The sequence below is a fragment of the Hyla sarda genome (genome assembly GCF_029499605.1).
Source record: "Hyla sarda isolate aHylSar1 chromosome 1 unlocalized genomic scaffold, aHylSar1.hap1 SUPER_1_unloc_6, whole genome shotgun sequence".
In the NCBI taxonomy this organism is placed as follows: Eukaryota; Metazoa; Chordata; class Amphibia; order Anura; family Hylidae; genus Hyla; species Hyla sarda.
The window spans coordinates 463856-486366 of record NW_026607592.1 but is presented as its reverse complement, the minus strand read 5'-3'; the positions used below and the strand labels follow the sequence as shown (position 1 = coordinate 486366).

General features: G+C 43.7%; 2 protein-coding genes across 2 annotated transcripts; one reads left to right on the top strand and one right to left on the bottom strand.

The window, feature by feature from the left end:
• Positions 1 to 781: 781 nt before the first annotated feature.
• On the bottom strand, positions 782 to 16546 carry LOC130298233 (zinc finger protein 436-like). The gene is made up of 7 exons (XM_056551154.1): positions 16373 to 16546; positions 14902 to 15049; positions 14520 to 14699; positions 10476 to 10602; positions 10328 to 10392; positions 9681 to 10161; positions 782 to 2708 (listed from the first exon to the last, which is right to left on the bottom strand). The coding sequence occupies exons 2-7, from the start codon at positions 14977 to 14979 to the stop codon at positions 1519 to 1521; spliced, it is 2121 nt and encodes a 706-aa protein (XP_056407129.1). The 5' UTR covers positions 14980 to 15049; positions 16373 to 16546; the 3' UTR covers positions 782 to 1518.
• Positions 16547 to 17173: 627 nt separating this feature from the next.
• LOC130298237 (zinc finger protein 436-like) lies at positions 17174 to 21985 on the top strand. The gene is made up of 5 exons (XM_056551162.1): positions 17174 to 17892; positions 18578 to 18704; positions 18788 to 18852; positions 19019 to 19571; positions 20662 to 21985. The coding sequence occupies exons 2-5, from the start codon at positions 18617 to 18619 to the stop codon at positions 21765 to 21767; spliced, it is 1812 nt and encodes a 603-aa protein (XP_056407137.1). The 5' UTR covers positions 17174 to 17892; positions 18578 to 18616; the 3' UTR covers positions 21768 to 21985.
• Positions 21986 to 22511: the final 526 nt, after the last annotated feature.

Genomic DNA, 22511 nt, shown 5'->3' with positions numbered 1-22511 from the left:
AGCATGCCCAGACATGCTGGGAGTTGTAGTTCGGCAACATCTGAAGGGCCAAATGTTGCTGAACTACAACTCTCAGCATGCCTGGGCATGCTGAGAGTTGTAGCTGTGCAACATCTGGAAGGACAGTGGTCTCTAAACTGTGACCCTCCAGATGTTGCAAAACTACAACTCCCAGCATGCCAGGACAGTCAAAGGCTGTCTGGGCATGCTGGAAGTTGTAGGTTTGAAACACCCAGATACAGCAGTGAAGATCACTTTGGCCGGAAGAAGCGTCAAGCTGTGACGTGAAACTAGTCGCCTCTGGTTGTGTGCCCCCACATCTCGAGAGCGGCTGCTCTCGCTCCCCACGTGTGTGACCGCGTTTTATTGTTCCACTCAGCCGGTGTGAATAAACAACAAGATTTGAATTACTGCATCCATTTGGTGAGTGCGACTTCTTTCCACTCATATGAACAGCATATGTTTTCTATGGGGATTTCCTTTTACGCTGGACAGTTCCTAAAATGGACAGAGATGTCAGCAGAGAGCACTGTGCTCGTGATGTCAGCAGAGAGCTCTGTGTTTCAAACGGAAAAGAATTTCCACTGTAGTATTCAGCAGCTAATAAGTACGGGAAGGATTAAGATTTTTTAATAGAAGTAATTTACAAATCTGTTTAACTTTCTGGCACCAGTTGATTTAAAAAAAAAAAATTTCACCGAAGTACCCCTTAAAGGAACATTTACAATTATCTGAAGTAACAGATTTATAAGTAATTTTACATCTAGTTGCATTTCACAAAACATAAATATTTGGCAAATGTTATGTCGGACAGACCAGCAGAAAAATATAAATTAGAATAATGGAGCATAAAAACAACATTAGAAAGGCTATAAACACTAAAACAGTGAGTGAATCATCTAAATTCAGTGAAACTACTGTCGCGAGACATTTTTTAGGAAAACAACATAATGTGAAGGAAGTAAGGTGACAAATCTTAGAACAAATTCACACTGAAGGGAATGAGAATATAAAGCGCAGGCGTCTCTTGTAAAGGGAAGTATATTGGATAACCTACCTGGACACGATTTCCCCATCTGTAGATGAAAGCTTATTTATGAATGAATATTGTAATCCACCATGTTTTGTGAAATGCAACTAGATGTAAAATTACTTATAAATCTGTTACTTCAGATAATTGTAAATGTTCCTTTAAGAGAAATCCCTCGATTGTGAACAGGTGGCATCCCACCTCAAATATCCTGGAATCTCAGGCTCTAGTACACATGAGTAAGGGGGCGTTCCCCCGAAACGTCAGACCCTGATGGCTCCCGAACAATGAACACCATCTCTGCTGGGACGACTAATAACATCTGCAGCTTCCAATGTTACAGCTCCGAATGTTTTACCAAAATGATCGAATAAAGAAAAAACTGTGGCAAAGCATCTAACAGTGTCTGAGTATTTCATAAGAAGCACAGATTGCATCGCTCATGGTTTCCTTTACTAAGCGGTTAATATATAGATGTGTTATCTGCATCATTTATTGCTCTGAATTGGCTTCTTCCCTGTGTGAGTTCTCTTATGTTTAACAAGATGTGATTGCTGAGTATAACATTTCCCACATTCTGCACATGAAAATGGCTTCTCCCCTGTGTGAATTATTTGATGTCTAACAAGATGTGATTTCTTAGTAAAGCAGTTCCCACATTGTGAACATGAAAATGGCTTCTCCCCTGTGTGAGTTCTTTGATGTATAACAAGATTTGATTTGTCAGTAAAACATTTCCCACATTCTGAGCATGAAAATGGCTTCTCTCCTGTGTGAGTTATTTTATGCCTATAAAGACTTGAATGACGAGTAAAACATTTCCCACATTCTGAACATGAAAATGGCTTCTCCTCTGTGTGAGTTCTTTTATGCTTAATAAGACCTGAATGATGAGTAAAACATTTCCCACATTCTGAGCATAAAAATGGCTTCTCTCCTGTGTGAGTTTTCTGATGTTTCAGAAGACTTGATTTATCAGTAAAACATTTCCCACATTCTGAGCATGGAAATGGCTTCTCTCCTGTGTGAGTTTTCTGATGTTTCAGAAGACTTGATTTATCAGTAAAACATTTCCCACATTCTGAACATGAATATGGCTTCTCTCCTGTGTGAGTTCTTTGATGTACCACAAGGTCTGATTTCTGAGTAAAACATTTTCCACATTCTGAGCATGAAAATGGCTTCTCTCCTGTGTGAGTTCTTTGATGTACAACAAGACTTGATTTAAAAGTAAAACATTTGCCACATTTTGAGCATGGAAATGGCTTCTCTTCTGTGTGAGTTCTTTGATGTTGAACAAGACTTGATTTAAAAGTAAAACATTTGCCACATTTTGAGCATGAAAATGGCTTCTCTCCTGTGTGAGTTCTTTGATGCTGAACAAGACGTACTTTAGAAGAATAACATTTCCCACATTCTGAGCATGAATATGGTTTCTTTCCTGTATGAGCTTGTTGATGTCCAACACCCCTTCTGTGACCTTTATTTTGCTGAACATCCTGTGATGAGTGAGAAGACAGGACCTGTATATAAGGATGAGATGACAGATCTTGGCTGTGAAGGGCTGAGGGTGTATCTGGGATAATGGAATGTTCTTCATATGTATCTTGTGTGATATCATCATCTGCTTTATAATCTGAAGATATAAGATTCTCCTCTGATCTCCTGCTACAAGAATCTGCAGAGAATAACACAGATTATATAATTGAGTATTAACCTTATTTACATTTTTCCATCTAGAGTCACATGAGAGTTTGTTTTTTGTGGGACCAATTTTACTGTGAAATAGAAAACAAATTGTGGGATGAAATTCAATTGAAATAAAATGTAATTTTGCAAATTTGGGATTTTTTTCATCACCTACCATACAACGTGATGTCACAACTGACGTTATACTTATCCATCAGGTCAGTATCATAATCCAACTTGTATAGTTTTCCTTATGTTTTATTTAAAAAATACTTTAACCCCTTAAGGACTTTAAGGTTTTTTTTCACTTTCGTTTCTTCCACCTCACCTTCTAAAAATCAGAACGCTTTCAGTTTTCTACCTACAGACCCATATGAGGTTGTTGTTGTTTTTTGCGCTACCAATTTTACTTTGTAATGACATCAATCATTTCACCACAAAATCTACGGCGAAACCAAAAAAAAAAAAATTTTTTGTGAGGCAAAAATGTAAATCCACCCACTATTATGTAACATTCGGGGGCTTCCGTTTCTACGCAATGCACTTTTGGGTCAAAATGACACCTTCTCTTTATTCTGTAGGTCTTTACGGTATAAGGACACCCAACTTATATAGGTTTGATTTTGTTTTACTTCTTAAAAAAAATTGAACTTTTTGTACAAAAATTAGTATGTTTAACCCCTTAAAGGGCTCAAGGTTTTTCCACTTTCGGTTTTTCCTCCTTACCTTTAAAAAACCCATAATTCTTTACATTTTGCACATAAAAATCCATATGATGGCTTATTTTTTGCTCCACCAATTCTACTTTGGACTGACAGCAGTCATTTTACCCAAAAATCTAATCGTAAAAGAAAAAAAAATTTAACAAAATTGAAGAAAAACGCCATTTTGTAACTTTTGGGGGCTTCCGTTTATACACAATAAATTTTTTCGGTAAAAATGACACCTTCTCTTTATTCTGTAGGTCCATACGATTAAAATGATCCCCTACTTATATAGGTTTGATTTTGTTGTACTTCAAAAAAAAAAATGATAACAACATGCAGGAAAATGTATACATTTAAAATGTCATCTTCTGACCCCTATAACTTTTATGCGCCGTGATGTGAAGTTCTTAGCGGTACCATTTTTGTATTGATCAGACTTATTGATCGCTATTTATTCATTTTTTCATGATATAAAAAGTGACCAAAAATACGTTATTTTGGACTATGGAAATTTTTTTGTGCGTACGCCATTGTCCATGCGGTTTAATTAATGACATATTTTTATAATTCGGACATTTCTGCATGCGGCGATACCACATGTTTATTTTTATTTACACTTTTTTTTAAAAGGGGGTGATTCAAACTTTTATTAGGGAAGGGGTTAAATTATCTTTAACTTTTTTTGTTCACTTTTTTTTTTTGCAATGTTATAGCTCCCATAGGAGACTACAACACTGCACACACTGATCTCTCATACTGATCATTGTTATCCCATAGGGACCTATAACACTTCACACACTGATCTCTTATACTGATCATTGTTATCCCATAGGAGACTACAACACTGCACACACTGATCTCTTATACTGATCATTGTTATCCCATAGGACACTATAACACTGCACACACTGATCTCTTATACTGATCATTGTCATCCCATAGGAGACTATCACACTGCACACACTGATCTCTTATACTGATCATTGTTATCCCATAGGAGACTATAACACTGCACACACTGATCTCTTACAATGATCATTATTATCCCATTGGAGACTATAACACTGCACACACTGATCTCTTATACTGATCATTGTTATTCCATAGGGGGCTATAACACTGCACACACTGATCTCTTATGCTGATCATTGTTATCCCATAGGAGACTATAACACTGCACACACTGATCTCTTACATTGATCATTGCTATCCCATAGGGGGCTATAACACTGCACACACAGATCTTTTACATTGATCAATGGTTTCTCATAGGAAACCATTGATCAATGATTCTGCAGCTTGACTGCTCATGCCTGGATCTCAAGGACTGGGCAGTCATTCGGTGATCGGACACCAGGAGGCAAGGTAAGTGACCCTCCTGCTGTTCTAGAGCTGTTCGGGATGCCACGATTTCGCTGCGGCGATCCCGAACAGCCCCCTGAGCTAACCGGTAATGTTTTACTTTCACTTTAGATGAGGCGTTCAACTTTGAACGCAGCGTCTGAAGGTTTAATAGTGTGCGGCACCGTGATCAGTGCCGTCCGCTATTAGCCACGGGTCCCGGCCGTTGTTAGAGGCCGGGCCCAACCCGCTATGACGTGAGCCCATGCTGTGGCCCCATGTTATAGAACGGGAGCGGACTCATGACGTACAGGTACGCCCTGAGTCCTTAATGGGTTAAACTTGTCCTCTTCAGACCCCTATAACTTTATTATTTTTCCGTATACAGGGATGTGTGAGGGTCATTTTTTACACTGTGATCCGAAGTTTTTATCTGTACCATTATTATTATTTTTTATGTGACTTTTTGATCACTTTTTATACATTTTTTTAGGGTGTACAAAGTGACCAAATATACGCAATTCTAGACTTTGGTATTTTGACCGTGCTGTTTAAATAACGTTACATTTTTATAGTTCGGACATTTACACATGCGACAAAACCATATATATATATTTTTTTTTCTAATATGGGAAAAGGGGGTGATTAAAACTTTTATTAGCATAGGGGTTAACCCCTTAAGGACTGAGCCCTTTTTCACCTTAAGGACTCGGCCATTTTTTGCAATTCTGACCACTGTCACTTTAAACATTAATAACTCTGGAATGCTTTTAGTTATCATTCTGATTCCGAGATTGTTTTTTCGTGACATATTCTACTTTAACTTAGTGGTAAAATTTTGTGGTAACTTGCATCCTTTCTTGGTGAAAAATCCCAAAATTTGATGAAAAATTTGAAAATTTTGCATTTTTCTAACTTTGAAGCTCTCTGCTTGTAAGGAAAATGGATATTCAAAATAATTTTTTTTTTTATTCACATATACAATATGTCTACTTTATATTTGCATCATAAAATTGATGAGTTTTTACTTTTGGAAGTCACCAGAGGGCTTCAAAGTTCCGCAGCAATTTTCCAATTTTTCACAAAATTTTGAAACTCGCTTTTTTTCAGGGACCAGTTCAGGTTTGAAGTGGATTTGAAGGGTCTTCATATTAGAAATACCCCATAAATGACCCCATTATAAAAACTGCACCCCCGAAAGTATTCAAAATGACATTCAGTAAGCGTTTTAACCCTTTAGGTGTTTCACAGGAATAGCAGCAAAGTGAAGGAGAAAATACACAATCTTCATTTTTTACACTCGCTTGTTCTTGTAGACCCATTTTTTGCATTTTTGCAAGGGGTAAAAAGGAGAAAATTTTTACTTGTATTTGAAACCCAATTTCTCTCGAGTAAGGACATACTTCATATTTCTATGTTAATTGTTCGGCGGGCGCAGTAGAGGGCTCAGAAGGGAAGGAGCGTCAAATGGTTTTTGGGGGGCATGTCACCTTTAGGAAGCCCCTATGGTGCCAGAACTGCAAAAAACCCCACATGGAATACCATTTTGGAAACTAGACCCCTCAGGGAACATAACAAGGGGTAATGTGAACCTTAATACCCCACAGGTGATTCACGACTTTTGCATATGTAAAAAAAAAAAAAAATTTTTTTACCTAAAATGCTTGGTTTCCCTAAAGTTTTACATTTTTAAAAAGGGTAATAGCAGAAAATACACCCCAAAATTTGAAGCCCAATTTCTCCCGATTCAGAAAACACCCCATATGGGGGTGAAAAGTGCTCTGCTGGCGCACTACAGGTCTCAGAAGAGAAAGAGTCACATTTGGCTTTTTTGAAGGAAATTTTGCTCTGGGGGCATGCCGCATTTAGGAAGCCCCTATGGTGCCAGGACAGCAAAATATAAACACATGGCATACCATTTTGGAAACTAGACCCCTCGGGGAACGTAACAAGGGGTAAAGTGAACCTTAATACCCTACAGGTGTTTCACGACTTTTGCATATGTAAAAAAAAATAAAAAAAATGTACCTAAAATGCTTGGTTTCCCAAAAAATTTACATTTATACAAAGGGTTAAAGCAGAAAATACCCCCCAAAATTTGAAGCCCAATTTCTCCCGATTCAGAAAACACCCCATATGGGGGTGAAAAGTGCTCTGCTGGCGCACTACAGGTCTCAGAAGAGAAGGAGTCACATTTGGCTTTTTGAAAGCAAATTTTGCTCTGGGGGCATGCCTCATTTAGGAAGCCCCTATGGTGCCAGGACCGCAAAAAATACCCACATGGCATACCATTTTGGAAACTAGACCCCTCGGGGAACGTAACAAGGGGTTAAGTGAACCTTAATACCCCACAGGCGTTTCACGACTATTGCATATGTAAAAAAAATAAAAATAATTTTACCTAAAATGCTTCTTTTCCAAAAAACTTTACATTTTTAAAAAGGGTAAAAGCAGAAAATACCCCCCAAAATTTGAAGCCCAATTTCTCCCGAGTACGGCGATACCCCATATGTGACCCTTAACTGTTGCCTTGAAATACGACAGGGCTCCAAAGTGAGAGCGCCATGCGCATTTGAGGCCTAAATTAGGGATTGCATAGGGGTGGACATAGGGGTATTCTACGCCAGTGATTCCCAAACAGGGGGCCTCCAGCTGTTGCAAAACTCCCAGCATGCCTGGACAGTCAACGGCTGTCCGACAATACTGGGAGTTGTTGTTTTTGCAACAGCTGGAGGCTCCGTTTTGGAAACAGTGGCGTACCAGACGTTTTTCATTTTTATTGGGGAGGGGGGGCTGTGTAGGGGTATGTGTATATGTAGTGTTTTTTACTTTTTATTTTATTTTTTGTGTTAGTGTAGTGTAGTGTTTTTAGGGTACAGTCACACGGGCGGGGGTTCACAGTAATTTCTCGCTGGCAGTTTGAGCTGTTGCAGAAAATTTGCTGCAGCTCAAACTTGCAGCCCGATACCTACTGTAATCCTCCGCCCATGTGAGTGTACCCTGTACATTCACATTGGGGGAGGGGGGGGACATCCAGCTGTTGCAAAACTAAAACTCCCAGCATGCGCTGACAGACTGTACATGCTGAGAGTTTTAGTTTTGCAACAGCTGTAGGCACACTGGTTATGTATCACGGAGTTTGTGACCTTACTCAGTGTTTCAAAACCAGTGTGCCTACAGCTGTTGCAAAACTACAACTCCCAGCATGTACGGTGCATGGTGTAAGGTGACTGCTGGGAGTTGTAGTTTGCAACTGCTGGAGGCACACCGGTCGTGAAACACTGAGTTAGGTAAAAAAAAAAAACTCTAAGTTTCACAACCAGTGTGCCTTCAGCTGTTGCAAAACTACAACTCTCAGCAGTCACCGACAGCAAACGGGCATGCTGGGAGTTGTAGTTATGCAACCAGCAGATGCACCACTACAACTCCCAGCATGCACTTTAGCTGTTTGTGCAAGCTGGGAGTTGTAGTTATACAACAGTTGAAGGTACACTTTTCCATAGAAATAATGTGCCTCCAGCTGTTGCAAAACCATAAGTCCCAGCATGCCCATAAGGGAATGCTGGGAGTTGTGGTGGTCTGCCTCCTGCTGTTGCATAACTACAGCTCCCAGCATGCCCTTTTTGCATGCTGGGAGCTGTTGCTAAGCAACAGCAGGAGGCTGTCACTCACCTCCTGCTGTTGCTTCATCGCTGGACTGTCCCTCGCCGCCGCCGTCGCTCCTGGGGCCCCGATCCCAACATGGACGCCGGGGATCGGGGTCCCCAGCACCCGGGGTCGTCTTCCCGCACCCGCTCACATCCTCCGGAAGAGGGGCGGAGCGGGTGCGGGAGTGACGCCCGCAGCAGGCGCCCTGATTGGTCGGCCGGTAATCCGGCCGACGAATCAGGGCGATCGTGAGGTGGCATCAGTGCCACCTCACCCCTGCAGGCTCTGGCTGTTCGGGGCCGTCAGAGACGGCCCCGAACAGCCAGTAATTCCGGGTCATCGGGTCACTGGAGACCCGATTGACCCGGAATCGCCGCAGATCGCTGGACTGAATTGTCCAGCGATCTGCGGCGATCGCCGACATGGGGGGGCATAATGACCCCCCTGGGCGATATGCCGGGATGCCTGCTGAACGATTTCAGCAGGCATCCGGCTCCGGTCCCCAACCGGCTAGCGGTGGGGGCCGGAATTCCCACGGGCGTATGGATACACCCTGCGTCCTTAAGGACTCGGGATGCAGGGCGTATCCATACGCCCTGCGTCCTTAAGAGGTTAAAGGGGTACTCCCGTGGAAAACTTTTTTTTTTTTTTTTTATTAAATCAACTGGTGCCAGAAAGTTAAACAGATTTGTAAATCACTTCTATTTAAAAATCTTAATCCTTCCAGTGCTTTTTAGGGGCTGTATACTAAAGAGATATCCAAAAAAGAAATGCATTTCCTCTGATGTCCTGTCCACAGTGCTCTCTGCTGACCTCTGCTGTCCATTTTAGGAACTGTCCAGAGCAGCATATGTTTGCTATGGGGATTTTCTTCTGCTCTGGACAGTTCCTGAAATGGACAGCAGAGGTCAGCAGAGAGCACTGTGGTCATGACATCAGAGTAAATGCATTTCTTTTTTGGATTTCTCTTTAGTATACAGCCCCTAAAAAGTACTGGAAGGATTAAGATAGAAGTGATTTACAAATCTGTTTCTGGCACCAGTTGATTAAATAAAAAGTTTTCCATGGGAGTACCCCTTTAAATCATAGGGGACTATTACATGCAATCCTTGATTACATACACTGAACAATACTGTACCATAGCATTGATCAGTGTTATCAGTACTCCATTACTCCAGCCTGATACTACTTCCCCCAAAAATAATTGCAGCCAGTTAACAAGAAGAATCTGTGACTGTTCTCTGCATTTAGTAGTTACTACTCACCTGGGTGATTACCTGAAGGAATGTCCTCCTTATACTGCTCATCACAGCTCACATTTGTCTCCTCTTCTTCCTTTATGTCTGTAGCTTTAATATAGATCAGATCTTTCTTTGTAGGAATATCCTCCTTATACTGCTCATCACTGCTCACATCTGTCTCTTCTTCTTCCTTTATGTCTGTAGGATTAACATCGATCAGATCTTTCCCTGCAGGAATGTCCTCCTTATACTGCTCATTACCGCTCACATCTGTCTCTTCTCCTTCTTCTTCCTTTATGTCTGTAGCATTATTATAGATCAGATCTTGCTCAGTGGGAATGTCCTCCTTATACTGCTCATTACTGCTTACATCTGTCTCTTCTTCTTCCTTTATGTCTGTAGCTTTAATATAGATCAGATCTTTCTCTGTAGGAATGTTCTCCTCATACTGCTCATCACCGCTCACATCTGTCTCTGGAGCATTAATATTGTTCAGATCTTCTCCCTGATTCATAAGATGTGGAAGAAATATTGTAAAAGTCATCAGACAGTAGGAGAAGTCACATAGGATGTTATAGATGAGCAGGAGATGAGGAGTCATGGAGGGTGAGGGGACTGACCACAAGAGCTTCACAGCCCTTCTACAGATCATAGGGAATATCTCCATCTACCTGATCATCCTGTGGGAGAAGAGGACGGGGACACCTCTCTAGTGCTGTTCTCTCACTGGATCTGACTGTAGGGAACACATACAGAGACTGAATTCATTCTTTACATACAAATAATGAGAGGACGTGTGTATATAGTCATGTCTATTACCTGGTGATGTGAGGGGCTGCTGATCCTCCATCATGACCTGATCCTTGTACTGATCCTTGTGTCCTTCTACATACTCCCACTCCTCCATGGAGAAATAGACCGCCACGTCCTGACACCTTATAGGAACCTGACACACAATGATACAGTCATCACCCCGACCCCTCCATGGTGTTACTGTATTATGTCCCAGCATTCCCAGCAGTGTCACCTCTCCAGTCATCACCAGACCCCTCCATTACTGTATAATGTCCCAGCATTCCCAGCAGTGTCACCTCTCCAGTCATCACCAGACCCCTCCATTACTGTATAATGTCCTAGCAGTGTCACCTCTCCAGTCATCACCAGACCCCTCCATTACTGTATAATGTCCCAGCAGTGTCACCTCTCCAGTCATCACCAGACCCCTCCATTACTGTATAATGTCCCAGCAGGGTCACCTCTCCAGTCATCACCAGACCCCTCCATTACTGTATAATGTCCCAGCAGTGTCACCTCTCCAGTCATCACCAGACCCCTCCATTACTGTATAATGTCCCAGCAGTGTCACCTCTCTAGTCATCACCAGACCCCTCCATTACTGTATAATGTCCCAGCAGTGGCACCTCTCCAGTCATCACCAGACCCCTCCATTACTGTATAATGTCCCAGCATTCCCAGCAGTGTCACCTCTCCAGTCATCACCAGACCCATCCATTACTGTATAATGTCCCAGCAGTGTCACCTCTCCAGTCATCACCAGACCCCTCCATTACTGTATAATGTCCCAGCAGTGTCACCTCTCCAGTCATCACCAGACCCCTCCATTACTGTATAATGTCCCAGCAGTGGCACCTCTCCAGTCATCACCAGACCCCTCCATTACTGTATAATGTCCCAGCAGTGTCACCTCTCCAGTCATCACCAGACCCCTCCATTACTGTATAATGTCCCAGCAGTGTCACCTCTCCAGTCATCACCAGACCCCTCCATTACTGTATAATGTCCCAGCAGTGTCACCTCTCCAGTCATCACCAGACCCCTCCATTACTGTATAATGTCCCAGCAGTGTCACCTCTCCAGTCATCACCAGACCCCTCCATTACTGTATAATGTCCCAGCAGTGGCACCTCTCCAGTCATCACCAGACCCCTCCATTACTGTATAATGTCCCAGCAGTGTCACCTCTCCAGTCATCACCAGACCCCTCCATTACTGTATAATGTCCCAGCAGTGTCACCTCTCCAGTCATCACCAGACCCCTCCATTACTGTATAATGTCCCAGCAGTGTCACCTCTCCAGTCATCACCAGACCCCTCCATTACTGTATAATGTCCCAGCATTCCCAGCAGTGTCACCTCTCCAGTCATCACCAGACCCCTCCATTACTGTATAATGTCCCAGCAGGGTCACCTCTCCAGTCATCACCAGACCCCTCCATTACTGTATAATGTCCCAGCAGTGTCACCTCTCCAGTCATCACCAGACCCCTCCATTACTGTATAATGTCCCAGCAGTGTCACCTCTCCAGTCATCACCAGACCCCTACATTACTGTATAATGTCCCAGCAGTGTCACCTCTCCAGTCATCACCAGACCCCTCCATTACTGTATAATGTCCCAGCAGTGTCACCTCTCCAGTCATCACCAGACCCCTCCATTACTGTATAATGTCCCAGCAGTGTCACCTCTCCAGTCATCACCAGACCCCTCCATTACTGTATAATGTCCCAGCATTCCCAGCAGTGTCACCTCTCCAGTCATCACCAGACCCCTCCATTACTGTATAATGTCCCAGCAGTGTCACCTCTCCAGTCATCACCAGACCCCTCCATTACTGTATAATGTCCCTGCAGTGTCACCTCTCCAGACATCACCAGGCCCCTCCATTACTGTATAATGTCCCAGCATTCCCAGCAGTGTCACCTCTCCAGTCATCACCAGACCCATCCATTACTGTATAATGTCCCTGCAGTGTCACCTCTCCAGACATCACCAGGCCCCTCCATTACTGTATAATGTCCCAGCAGTGTCACCTCTCCAGTCATCTCCAGACCCCTCCATTACTGTATAATGTCCCAGCAGTGTCACCTCTCCAGTCATCACTAGACCCCTCCATTACTGTATAAGTCCCAGCAGTGTCACCTCTCCAGTCATCACCAGACCCCTCCATTACTGTATAATGTCCCAGCAGTGTCACCTCTCCAGTCATCTCCAGACCCCTCCATTACTGTATAATGTCCCAGCAGTGTCACCTCTCCAGTCATCACTAGACCCCTCCATTACTGTATAAGTCCCAGCAGTGTCACCTCTCCAGTCATCACCAGACCCCTCCATTACTGTATAAGTCCCAGCAGTGTCACCTCTCCAGTCATCACCAGACCCCTCCATTACTATATAATGTCCCAGCAGTGTCACCTCTCCAGACATCACCAGACCCCTCCATTACTGTATAATGTCCCAGCAGTGTCACCTCTCCAGTCATCTCCAGACCCCTCCATTTCTGTATAATGTCCCAGCAGTGTCACCTCTCCAGTCATCACCAGACCCCTCCATTACTGTATAATGTCCCAGCATTCCCAGCCGTGTCACCTCTCCAGTCATCACCAGACCCCTCCATTACTGTATAATGTCCCAGCAGTGTCACCTCTCCAGTCATCACCAGACCCCTCCATTACTGTATAATGTCCCAGCAGTGTCACCTCTCCAGTCATCACCAGACCCCTCCATTACTGTAAAATGTCCCGGCAGTGTCACCTCTCCAGTCATCACCAGATCCCTCCATTACTGTATAATGTCCCAGCAGTGTCACCTCTCCAGTCATCACCAGACCCCTCCATTACTATATAATGTCCCAGCAGTGTCACCTCTCCAGTCATCACCAGACCCCTCCATTACTGTATAATGTCCCAGCATTCCCAGCAGTGTCACCTCTCCAGTCATCACCAGACCCCTCCATTACTGTATAATGTCCCAGCAGTGTCACCTCTCCAGTCATCACCAGACCCCTCCACTACTGTATAATGTCCCAGCAGTGTCACCTCTCCAGTCATCACCAGACCCCTCCATTACTGTATAATGTCCCAGCAGTGTCACCTCTCCAGTCATCACCAGACCCCTCCATTACTGTATAATGTCCCAGCAGTGTCACCTCTCCAGTCATCACCAGACCCCTCCATTACTGTATAATGTCCCAGCAGTGTCACCTCTCCAGTCATCACCAGACCCCTCCATTACTGTATAATGTCCCAGCAGTGTCACCTCTCCAGTCATCACCAGACCCCTCCATTACTGTATAATGTCCCAGCATTCCCAGCAGTGTCACCTCTCCAGTCATCACCAGACCCCTCCATTACTGTATAATGTCCCAGCAGTGTCACCTCTCCAGTCATCACCAGACCCCTCCATTACTGTATAATGTCCCAGCAGTGTCACCTCTCCAGTCATCACCAGACCCCTCCATTACTGTATAATGTCCCAGCAGGGTCACCTCTCCAGTCATCACCAGACCCCTCCATTACTGTATAATGTCCCAGCATTCCCACCAGTGTCACCTCTCCAGTCATCACCAGACCCCTCCATTACTGTATAATGTCCCAGCAGTGTCACCTCTCCAGTCATCACCAGACCCCTCCATTACTGTACAATGTCCCAGCAGTGTCACCTCTCCAGTCATCACCAGACCCCTCCATTACTGTATAATGTCCCAGCAGTGTCACCTCTCCAGTCATCACCAGACCCCTCCATTACTGTATATTGTCCCAGCAGTGTCACCTCTCCAGTCATCACCAGACCCCTCCATTACTGTATAATATCCCAGCAGTGTCACCTCTCCAGTCATCACCAGACCCCTCCATTACTGTATAATGTCCCAGCATTCCCAGCAGTGTCACCTCTCCAGTCATCACCAGACCCCTCCATTACTGTATAATGTCCCAGCAGGGTCACCTCTCCAGTCATCACCAGACCCCTCCATTACTGTATAATGTCCCAGCAGTGTCACCTCTCCAGTCATCACCAGACCCCTCCATTACTGTATAATGTCCCAGCATTCCCAGCAGGGTCACCTCTCCAGTCAGTAGCTCCATCATCTTGTTAATGAGTTCTAGAATCTTTTGTTCATCCCTTTCCTCATGTATCAGGGAGTGAGGTGGGGGCCCCGGGATTGGGCTCAGGGTTCTTCCCCGTCCTTCACACACAGGGGCCCGACAGCGCCCACTAGAGGACTTCTTCACTACTGTGTAATCCTGTGTATGGAGAGACACATTAATATCACTACATACATTCCCAGAATCCCTCACCTCTCCAGTCATATCCATCTGTTATTACATAGATAAGAATGAGGTCATGTGACATCACTCCCAGAATCCCTCACCTCTCCAGTCATATCCATCTGTTATTACATAGATAAGAATGAGGTCATGTGACATCACTCCCAGAATCCCTCACCTCTCCAGTAAGCCGGAAGAGTATCTGTAGGGTGAGGTTTATGATCCTGTCGGCCATCTTGTTCCTGTCTCTCTCCATGGTTGATGGGTCATCCAGGAGAATTCTCTTATATAGAAGATATCAGCAGAGGATCCTGGATTGGAGAAACCTGAAGGGAAGAAGAGAAGACGATGATAAACCGCACCAGATTCTATGGAGAAATAAAATCCATTTCCTGGAGATAATCTGGGGAAACATCTGAGGAGACATTATAGAAGTTTTCTGATTTCTCTATAAAACAAAATCCATTGTCTGAGGGCTGTAAAATAAGAGAGTAGAGCGCACTCCCCTCTCCCGTCCAGTGGTGGCGCTCTGGTCCTCCAGGTCTTCTGAGGTCGCTCTCCCTGCTCTGCTGAAGACGTTGTGAATCCATTTCTCCTAATCTCTGAGGCTGCGGTGTATTCAGAACGTCTTCATCAGAGCAGGGAGAAGAATAGAGGGATTCAATATGACATTGTCCAATGAAGAATAGTGAAATGTGTCCACTAGGGGGCACAATATACATCACAATTACATCAGGATTTTATGTGAATTGTGATATGTCCCCCGGAAGAACCTGCTATTACCTGCAGCAGAGGCCGAGCATCATATACCGTTACACACGCAGGGTCTGGGCCACCACCGGAGTCAGTGTTTCCCAAGCAGGGTGCCTCCAGCTGTTACAGCATTTGGCTGTCAGGGCATGCTGGGAGTTGTAGTGTTACAACAGCTGGAGGCACGCTGGTTTGGAAACACTGTTAAGTAATAATAGGGGTGCGGGAGAAACTTAAAAAATCTGATGCTTACATAGTCCTGTATGGAAGAAGTGGCTGATACCCGGAGAAAAGAGACTGACCAGGTGACAGGATGGGCGGGTAAGTGACCTGATACCTTCACCATCCAGACATCCCCTGGGGGGCAGTATAGGCAGGAAATCAGGAAACAACCGCTGGTCGACACGGCGCTCCCTAGAGAAACAACCGCACAGCGCCATGTCTAAGCCACGCCCACCTACATCATTTTATTACATAAATGGGATATAAACTTATTAGGGGAGGGGCTTCTATTACAAACCCTGAATAACGCTCTGCCATAGTGATCAGTGTTATCGGTGCTCGGCTTATACAGGCTGTGGAGGTGTCTGTATACTTAGAGCACCGATCTGAGCACAGAGCACGGTAAGGGGCCCTCCGGACGTCATCTCAGCTGATCTAGACTCCGCCCCCCACAACTGCATTTTACTCATTTTAGATCCTGCAATCGACTTTGATCATGGAATCTAAAGGGTTAATGGTGATGAGCGTCATTAGTGGTGAGTCCTGGCTGCTTATAGCTCCTGAGCTCACCTCAAAGTCCCATATGGGGCACAGAATGTAAATATACATCGTGTCCTTAAGGGTTAATAATAAACATCCCCAATAATCCTGATCTGATGGTGACCGCACACACATACCTGTATCTGTAGAGGAGCCGTGAGCTTACAGGACCTGCGGTGATGTCACCGTCATGTGATCAGTCACATTGAGGAGGAGGAGTCACATGATCAGGGGCTGCTGCTCTGAGAGATCTCCACACACAACACAACAGCAGTGACTGCCCAACCAGGACCTGCTCTGTATCTGCTACATGCTGGAGGTGTAGGACCTGTGATGATGTCACAATCATGTGACCAGTACATTTGGGGGCAAAGTATAGCAGTAAATATGTGACTGTGGCCGAAGGACCTGTGGGGATGATCATGTGACAGGAGTGGGCGGAAGTCAGCAGGGCAGGATAGACGGGATGGCGATTTAAGGACCTGTGAGAATGGTCATGTGACAGCAGAGTCCCGATTGATCACATGACGGTGACATCATCGCAGGTCCTGTAAGCACATGGCTCCTGTACAGCTCTGCAGGTGGAGGTATGTGTGTGGTCACATGTTGCTGTTAGATGTTTTTTGTACCATTAACCCCTTCAGAAGCAGTTTTGAGTTTTAACCCCTTAAGGACACAGTGATTTCTCTTTTTAATGTTTTCCTTCTCGCCTTCTAATAGCCATAATGATTGTAATTTCCTCTTTACAAACCCATATGAGGCTTCTTGTTCTTGTTGTTGTTTTTTTCACCACCGGTTTGTACTTTGTAATGACATCACTCATTTTACTGCAAAATCTACAACAAGGGACAAAAAAAATATTATTTGTGGGGTGAAATAGAAAAAAAAAAGCTATTTTTAAATCTGGGGTCTTGTGTTTGGACGCAGTGCACATTACGGTAATAATTCTCTTTATTCTTTAGGTCCAAACAATTACAATGATCAATGATTTATATAGGTTTTATTTTAACACTTTTAAAATATAAAACAATTCTAACTTTTTGTACAATAATGAGTCTGTATCAGATTGTCCTACCTTGTCCCCTATAACTCTCTTATTATTCCGTATACGGGGATGTATGAAAGTCATTTTTTGCGCCGTGATCTGTAATTTTTATCTGAAACACTTTAGTTTTGATGAGACTTTTTGATCACTTTTTAAGAATTTTTTTTTGGACCATGAAGTTGTATTTTTTTACGTTTACGCCATTGACCGTGCGGTTACACATATGTTTAGGTTTATTTTTGTTTACATTATTTCATTTAAAAGAAACAAATTGGTAAATGGGGAAGATTCAATCGTTTATTAGGGGAGGGGCTTATTCATATTAAGTTAATGTTCTTTTTACCTTATTCCCAGTTTTTTAGTCCCTGTAGTAGACTATTACATGGAATCTATAGATTACATACACTGATCAATGCTGTGATGCTGAGGCTGCCTGCAGAATTGGAGCGTCGTTCAGACAGCGTGGAGCGAGGTTAGGGACCTCCACCCGTTCTCTCAGCTGACCAGGACCCCGCTATTTCACTGTGGGTGTCCTTATCAGCTCCACCGGAAATAGATTTTTGGCATTGGTGATGTCCGGCATTAGCAATGAGTCCCAGATGCTGATAGCAGGTAGGACCTAGGGGCTATGAATCGTGCTGAACTCCTGACTGTGCTTCATAGACTGGCAGCGGCCTCCCCCTCCCCTCCAAATCTTATCACTTTAATGACAGGTGTCCCTGCTCTGAAAGGGGTTTCCTGCACAAGAGCAGAAGATATGCCAGATTTGATGCGTCTCCTGCTCTGGAGCTGGGCCCATGGCTATACATTATATACCTCCTGCCCAGTCAGCCATGAAGGAGTTAAATGGTGGTGATGCATTGCCACTTAACTTTTTTGGGGCCACACACTATACAGATAGCTGCTTATTGTCCCTTCTACTCGCTGGGATAAGAACAACCAGTCTAGCTAGGGTTAAGTGGCGCACAGCACTGCCAATTCTATCCTTAGGGGCCAGACAGTAAGCAGCCATCTATATAGTCCCGGGGGAGGGGAGCAGTGTTACTATGAAATATCACTTAACTCCTTACACTCCATGGGACGGGCGCTTTGGGTATAATGACCTGAACTGACAGCTGGATCATCAGACTTGTGGTCAGTTCTGGTCATGTGACCATAATATAGAGGATCTGCCCCGACAAGTATTCACCTCATCATCCGAGAGCAAGAAGATAAATCATGTGCAGGAATATCCCCTCAAATGTCTCCATATAACATCCTGGAATTGTATAGAATTAAATGTTTATTCACAATACAGGTTCCTATAAGGTGTCAGGACGTGGCGGTCTATTTCTCCATGGAGGAGTGGGAGTATGTAGAAGGACACAAGGATCAGTACAAGGATCAGGTCATGATGGAGGATCAGCAGCCCCTCACATCACCAGGTAATAGACATGACTATATACACACGTCCTCTCATTATTTGTATGTAAAGAATGAATTCAGTCTCTGTATGTGTTCCCTACAGTCAGATCCAGTAAGAGATCAGCACCAGAGAGGTGTCCCCGTCCTCTTCTTCCACAGGATGATCAGGTAGATGGAGATATTCCCTATGATCTGTAGAAGGGCTGTGAAGCTCTTGTGGTCAGTCCCCTCATCCTCCATGACTCCTCATCTCCTGCTCATCTATAACATCCCATGTGACTTCTCCTACTGTCTGATGACTTTTACTATATTTCTTCCACATCTCTTGAATCAGGGTGAAGATCCGAACAATATTAAAGCTACAGAGACAGATGTGAGCGGCGATGAGCAGGATAAGGAGAACTTTCCTACGGAGAAAGATCTGATCTATATTAATGCTACAGACATAAAGGAAGAAGAAGAGACAGATGTGAGCAGTGATGAGCAGTATAAGGACATTCCTACAGGGGAAGATCTGATCTATATTAATGCTCCAGAGACAGATATGAGCGGTTATGAGCAGTATAGGGAGGACATTCCTACAGGGAAAGATCTGATCTATATTAATGCTACAGACATAAAGGAAGAACAAGAGACAGACGTAAACATTGATGAGCAGTATAAGGAGGACATTCCTATAGGGAAAGATCTGAGCTATATTAATGCAACGGACATAAAGGAAAAACAAGAGACGGATGTGAGCAGTAATGAGCAGTATAAGGAGGACATTCCTACAGGGAAAGATCTGATCTATATTAATGCTACAGATATAAAGAAAGAAGAAGAAGAGACAGATGTGAGCGGTGATGAGCAGTATAAGGAGGACATTCCTACAGATAACTGCACTGGTGAGTAGTAACCACTAAATACAGAGAACAGTCACAGATTCTGCTCGGTCACCGGCTGCAGTAATCACAGAAAAAAATAATGTTCATATATGTTACTCACTAGGTCATCCAGATGCTATACAGTTCTTTTTTATTTGTCTTCTGTATTTGGCTTACAAATCCCTCTGTTCTGCTGCTCACTTATTCTGACATCCACTGTTCAGGAAGGGGAGTGTCCGAGACAAGCACTGAGCCCGCCCTCACTCACCATTCATTCATTTTCTGTCTGGGTCTGCTGTTCTGGGTCTCTTTATCCAATCACCGCAGGCTATTCTGTAACCCCCTCCTCTCTGCTTTCATGCTGCAGTCTGATAGGACAGGAGTGAGCACAGAGGAATACTAGTCCTGCCAGGTCTGTGCTTCAGCTGGGACAAAGATGATGCTGCAGCCGGACAGGATAATGTTTTAGATCCGTGTTCTCAAAGTGTGGCCCTCCAGATGTTGCAGAACTTCAACTCCCAGCATGACCGGACAGCCAATGGCTAGATGGTATGGGGACCCCTAGTGGTCATAAGCCATGATCTCTATAAAAAGTAGATAAAAAATGTATGAATGTTAGTGAGTGGGCGCTCCGGTCAGTAACACTTCACTGAATGGCAAACGGCCTAACTGCTCTGCCAGTGTAGTGAGATATATGGTCTGCACCCTCACTGATACTGATCTTGTCTTTAAAGTCCTTGTTTGCGCTGTTGTTTTTATTGTCCCTGTTGTCTCCATCTTATATAGTCAGCAGGATTTCCATGTAGACGACTAGAGGAATAATTTGGGATATTTCCCAGCACTTCTGTATTGCTGGGGGCTCTGAACCGCCTCGGCTGTCGTCTGATTTGTGCCCTATGGATTGTTCATTGCTGCTGGATGGGAGTGTGATGGGGTCCAGGAGTGGGGTGTATGTGACCTGAAGACCCTATATTATGTCTACATTAACTATTTATTATCCGGAGGACGGGGAGAAGGTTCCATGATGTCACATGCTGCACTTATAATGTTCTACTAAAAAGACTATAAATATGGGCACAGTTATTAATAAAATCTGTGTTATTCTCTGCAGATTCTTGTAGCAGGAGATCAGAGGAGAATCTTATATCTTCAAATTATAAAGCAGATGATGATATCACACAAGATACATATGAAGAACATTCCATTATCCCAGATACACCCTCAGCCCTTCACAGCCAAGATCTGTCATCTCATCCTTATATACAGGTCCTGTCTTCTCAGTCATCACAGGATGTTCAGCAAAATAAAGGTCACAGAAGGGGTTTTGGACAACAAGGAGCTCATACAGGAAAGAAACCATATTCATGCTCAGAATGTGGGAAATGTTTTACTTTTAAATCAGGTCTTGTTACACATCAGAGATATCACACAGGAGAGAAGCCATTTTCATGTTCAGAATGTGGAAAACGTTTTCCTTATAAATCACAGCTTGATAATCATCAGAAAATTCACACAGGGGAGAAACCATTTTCATGTTTAGAATGTGGGAAATGTGTTACTTCTAAATCAAATCTTGTTGAACATGAAAGAACTCACACAGGAGAGAAACCATTTTCATGTTCAGAATGTGGAAAAGGTTTTACTTTGAAGTCAAATCTTTCTAGACATCAAAGAATTCATAGTGGAGAGAAGCCATTTTCATGTTCAGAATGTGGAAAACGTTTTCCTTCTAAATCAAAGCTTGATAATCATCAGAAAATTCACACAGGGGAGAAACCATTTTCATGTTTAGAATGTGGGAAATGTTTTACTTCTAAATCAAATCTTGTTGAACATCAAAGAACTCACACAGGAGAGAAACCATTTTCATGTTCAGAATGTGGGAAATGTTTTACTCAGAAATCAAGTTTTGTTGTACATAAAAAAACTCACACAGAGGAGAAACCATTTTGCTGTGCAGAGTGTGGGAAATGTTTTATATTGAAATCACAACTTGTTCAACATCAAAGAACTCACACAGGAGAGAAGCCATTTTCATGTTCAAAATGCGGGAAATGTTTTACTCGGAAATTAGGTCTTCTTCAACATCAAAGAACTCACACAGGAGAGAAGCCATTTTCATGCTTAGAATGTAGAAAATGTTTTACTCGGCATTCATATCTTGTTCAACATCAAAGAACTCACACAGGGGAGAAGTCAACTCAGAGCAATAAATGATGCAGAAAACACATCTATATATTAAAGGGGTACTCCTCCCCTGGATATCTTATCCCCTATCCAAGGATGGAGATAAGATATCTGATTGGAGGGGTCCCGCTGCTGGGGACCCCCGCGATCTCTCCTGCAGCCCCCCGAGTCATCAGCTCTCCGGAGCTACGTTTGCTCCGTGGTTGATGACTCACGATACAGGGACCGGTGGTTCGTGACCTCATGGCTCCGCCCCCTCAAGACGTCACCTCCCGTCCCCTTAATGCAAGTCTATGGGAGGGGGCATGACTTGCCACGCCCCCTTCCATAGACTTACATTAAGGGGATGGGGCGTGACGTCATGAAGGGGCGGAGCCATGACTTCATGAATCGCCGGTCCCTGTATCGTGAGTCATCAACCACGGAGCAAACTTAGCTCCAGAGAGCTGATGACTCGGGGGCTTCAGTGGGACCCCTGCGATCAGACATCTTATCCCCTATCCTTGGATAGGGGATAAGATGTCTAGGGGCGGAGTACCCCTTTAAACATGTACATAAGATATCTGACATTTATACATATATCATATACTGCATCTCCAAACTTGTTACCAATTGTTAATAAAAGTTTTCTTTCTTATATGATTTATTATTCTTATATTCATCTCCGCACACTGGACTTATAATAAATGTAATATTGTCCCTGACGTTGTATATAGGGAATGTAACGCGTCAGTGTTGTCCCCGCCCCCTTCTCATTATGATTATAGAGACTTT

Excerpts from the sequence above, each read along its gene's own strand:
- LOC130298237 (XM_056551162.1), top strand. The coding sequence starts at position 18,617 with ATGGAGGAGTGGGAGTATGTAGAAGGACACAAGGATCAGTACAAGGAT. Across the intron at positions 18,705-18,787 it reads GCAGCCCCTCACATCACCAG|TCAGATCCAGTAAGAGATCA; the intron begins GTAATAGACATG and ends TGTTCCCTACAG. Across the intron at positions 19,572-20,661 it reads TCCTACAGATAACTGCACTG|ATTCTTGTAGCAGGAGATCA; the intron begins GTGAGTAGTAAC and ends TATTCTCTGCAG.
- LOC130298233 (XM_056551154.1), bottom strand. The coding sequence starts at position 14,979 with ATGGAGAGAGACAGGAACAAGATGGCCGACAGGATCATAAACCTCACC. Across the intron at positions 10,393-10,475 it reads GCAGCCCCTCACATCACCAG|TCAGATCCAGTGAGAGAACA; the intron begins GTAATAGACATG and ends TGTTCCCTACAG. Across the intron at positions 10,162-10,327 it reads TTCTCCCACAGGATGATCAG|GGAGAAGATCTGAACAATAT; the intron begins GTAGATGGAGAT and ends CTTATGAATCAG.